Source organism: Belonocnema kinseyi, chromosome 4 (assembly GCF_010883055.1).
Source record: "Belonocnema kinseyi isolate 2016_QV_RU_SX_M_011 chromosome 4, B_treatae_v1, whole genome shotgun sequence".
Taxonomy (NCBI): Eukaryota; Metazoa; Arthropoda; class Insecta; order Hymenoptera; family Cynipidae; genus Belonocnema; species Belonocnema kinseyi.
The window spans coordinates 105,164,147-105,167,700 of NC_046660.1; the positions used below are offsets into that span (position 1 = coordinate 105,164,147).

At 26.5% G+C, this 3,554-nt stretch overlaps 1 protein-coding gene across 1 annotated transcript in view; it reads left to right on the forward strand.

Moving 5' to 3' along the window:
- LOC117171927 (protein PTCD3 homolog, mitochondrial) overlaps window positions 1-2,286 on the forward strand; it is a 21,423-nt gene extending 19,137 nt beyond the window's left edge. The window contains exons 9-10 of the mRNA XM_033359590.1: window positions 695-913; window positions 2,043-2,286. Of these exons, the coding sequence (XP_033215481.1) occupies window positions 695-913; window positions 2,043-2,204 (381 nt within the window). The 3' untranslated portion in view covers window positions 2,205-2,286. The remainder of the gene's footprint in view (window positions 1-694; window positions 914-2,042) is intronic.
- Window positions 2,287-3,554: the final 1,268 nt, after the last annotated feature.

The window sequence follows — 3,554 nt, forward strand, 5'->3', positions numbered from 1 at the left end:
ATTATATAATTAATAATTTCCACCAGTTCACGTGTCAGTGAGTCTCATATATCTTTTTCTGTACCCATGTTTTCTTTTCGTTATGTGCACATCGAAAATAGAAGTCGCAAAATATTGTTTAAAAAATTGTCAAAAGAGGGTTTCGTAAAAACTAATAGAGAAAATCTACCGAAAATAGATATATTTATGGTATTTATTAAGAATTCATTGAAAAAGTACTTAAATGTAGTCATGATGTTTACTGAACAATTCGTAAATATGTACGATTTTAAGGTGTATTAATAATTCCACTCACTGTTTTCCTTGAACATATTACTGACTTTTAAACCAAATATTACAACAGGAGAACTTTTTTTGTCACATAATCCTTAACAAGTAAAGCTATCAAATCAAAATAGTCTGAATTGACAGCAGACCGTGGCTAATCTCTTTATCATGAGTTTCGCATCGTCAAATTGATAGATAATTATGAGGACCTATGAGTCACGTGACACACACGTTACATGAATTTGAATAAGTGTTTTACCGCCTTCACTTTTTAATAATTTTTTTCTGTTGAACGACACAAAAGAAAAAAAATTATAATGCGCCTTCGATTCAGATTAAAATTATGTATTAAAAAATTATTATATCTAAAATCTCGAAACAACCCTATTGCATATATTTTTAATCGTCTGATTGCTTATTTTGACAGGAAATAAAAGCCACAGCTAGAAGAGGTTTCAACTACTCAGCCAGTGTGTTGGAGAACCTTGCAATATTATGTCTACGAGGCGAAGAATTTGATCAAATGTTGGAAATACTTTCCGTTTTGATAAGTTCGAAGAATTTAGTGATCGGTTCTCTGAAACCAGAATCCATACGTGAAATTTTCGATGCGTGCATGGACAGGGGGCATACACAAGCTGTTTTGGTAAGTTAGATGCATTTTTCTTAAAACTATCGAAAAATATCGGCAATATGTAAATGTCATTTGTCATTTTACCCGAGCAAATTAATTTTAAAATGATAGGAATGACAACTGAATAAGGATCATTGGGGGTTTTCCGCTCTAAAACACAGAATTAAAAAAAAAATGTCTCCTCTCTGGAAATTGTAAATAACGGCCACATGCTTCTATAAGTCATTCTTAAGTTTTTATATTTTCAATGTAAATGTATTGGGACAGGTATGATTATATAATTTTAGCAAAATTTTACATTAGAAAACCTATGGCCGAAAACTTTTTTGTTCATTCTGTAAAATTTAATTTTGGTCGTCACCTAGTTGTTATTATCATATCTTCAATTAGAGGATTATAGAAAAACTATACTTTCAGTCTTTTTATTTATATTCCTCATGACTAATTTTTTCGATGTTATGGATGTCGTTAATTTATGGAATTCCTGAAAATAAAACCAAGAATCCAACGACCAAATTTGGGCAACCACTATATAATGTGCCTATTTTAATTTGAAAAAAGATCCTCATTAAATAAAATGTCTTAAAAAAGAAAAAAATCTTTTACAAAAACCAAATTGATTTTGATTTTTTAAATCTGGACTTTTGGTCTTATTTCTCAGGTATCAAAAAGAGAGCATCGTTGTTTCTTTGCTGTTCCTACCTGTTCAACTATTTTGAGTATGAGTACCGAAAATTTGTTAACTATTTTTTTTTACAAATGTTTCTTTGTTGTGATTTGATAATAATAAAAAAATAATAAAGATGAAAGAAATACAAAAAGAGTAGGAAGGGGATTTGGTTGGTTGCCTTCTCATTTTTCGTTCCTCTTTTTTTATTTTTGTCCGAAAAGATTTTTTTCTTTTTTTAGGAAAATTCTTTTTTTTAAAGAGGATCTTTTTTCAAATTACAATAGGAACTTTTTATAGTTGTTGTCAAAATTTGCTCGTTGGATTCTTGGTTTTATTTTCAGAAATTCTTTACATTAACTTCATTTTTGGACCTTAAATAGGATTTTAAATTTGATTTTAATCTAATTTAAATTTTTTAAAATTTAATTATTGCTGACACTATATTAAAAACCATTTTCGATTAAATTTCAGAGTTTAATTGAATATGCAATTGAATACGGCATGGATGAGGCAGTTCCGATGGCTGTAAGAGCTCACAAAACATTGTCCTTCACCGTAGCACAAGAAAACAATCTCGTAACTTTGGTTGGCAAAGATGTCCTCAAAGTAAAACTATCTGAGGATGTATTGTAATTTTCCTAATGTAATGACACTTAGTGAAACTAAGAATATAGATTTCCTACTTGCATTTGTAAATAAATCGTTTGTTAAAGAATCGTTGTTTAAACTGTATGATTTAAATTTATATTTAGTGAATAAACCTATATAAATTCTAAAATGATAATTGTCATTTTTGAATATTTTCCGAATATAATTATACACACTTTTTAAAACCAATTTACCATTATAAGATACCATTTTTTTAATTTGAAATTTTCACACTTGTTTTTTTTTATCATTTTTGGCTGTTTAAATTAATGTTGATCGTATGGTGACGAAAGCAAATTCTGAAAGTTTCTGATTCTTGAAATACTTGGGACATTTTATTTTGATAAAATGAATTTGAAAAATTACATACATATATTATGTAGTTTGATAACCTTTGCTAAAAATAATATATTATACCAAAGCATAATTTAATTGTTTAAAAATTTTCGACGATAAATATGCAAAATGGCTTGTCACAAAACTGTCCCAAACTGGAAATTTAAAATAAAAATTAATAAATAATATGAACACGATTTTATAATGGACGCTGAACCGTGAAACCGGGATGACTGGGGATTTATTTTTTGACCGGGAATTTTCCAAATGTTTAAAAAGAAAATTGATTCAACTTTGATTTCAACAGTTTTTGAAATAATTAGTTGAATTGTTATCTGTTTCAATTATTGTATTATTAAATTTAGAATACTCAATTGGAAAATCTCTCTCTCTATAAAATTTACCATTTTAATTTGAAGATTTTAAATGCAGTTTTAAAGACTTAAATAATTCAAAAATAGAATTTTTTTGAAATAGAAGACTTTGGATAAAAATATTTTTAGTTGATCAGCTGTGAATATAAATTAATTAATGATTTTTTTAATTGAACTGTACTTTAACATTTAAAGAAAAAAATAATTTGTTTTACAAGACGATTCGAAATCAGTTTACAATTTTAGAATTTGCAGATTTGAACGTTGAAAATTATAAACTGTTTCAATTGGAAAGTCTTATTCGTTAAACAAATGTAAACAGACGATGAAACGTTATAAACTATTTTCAATTTGAAAATAGCTTCAAAATAATATATTCAGAATTAAAGGGTTTTATTAAATTTCAAATATTATTTCAGTCTAAAAAATGCAATTTTGAAACTATTCAATTTGAAATTTTTTCATTAAGAAAAAGAACAAATACTTAATATTTAGAAATATGTGACTGTTTATATAAAATTATTAATTGTAAATTAAATATCAAAAACTAAGCTTTGAATCTTACAATTTGAATTTCTCTAATTAAAAAAATTTAATTTGTAAGTCAAATTGTTGAATTTTTCTG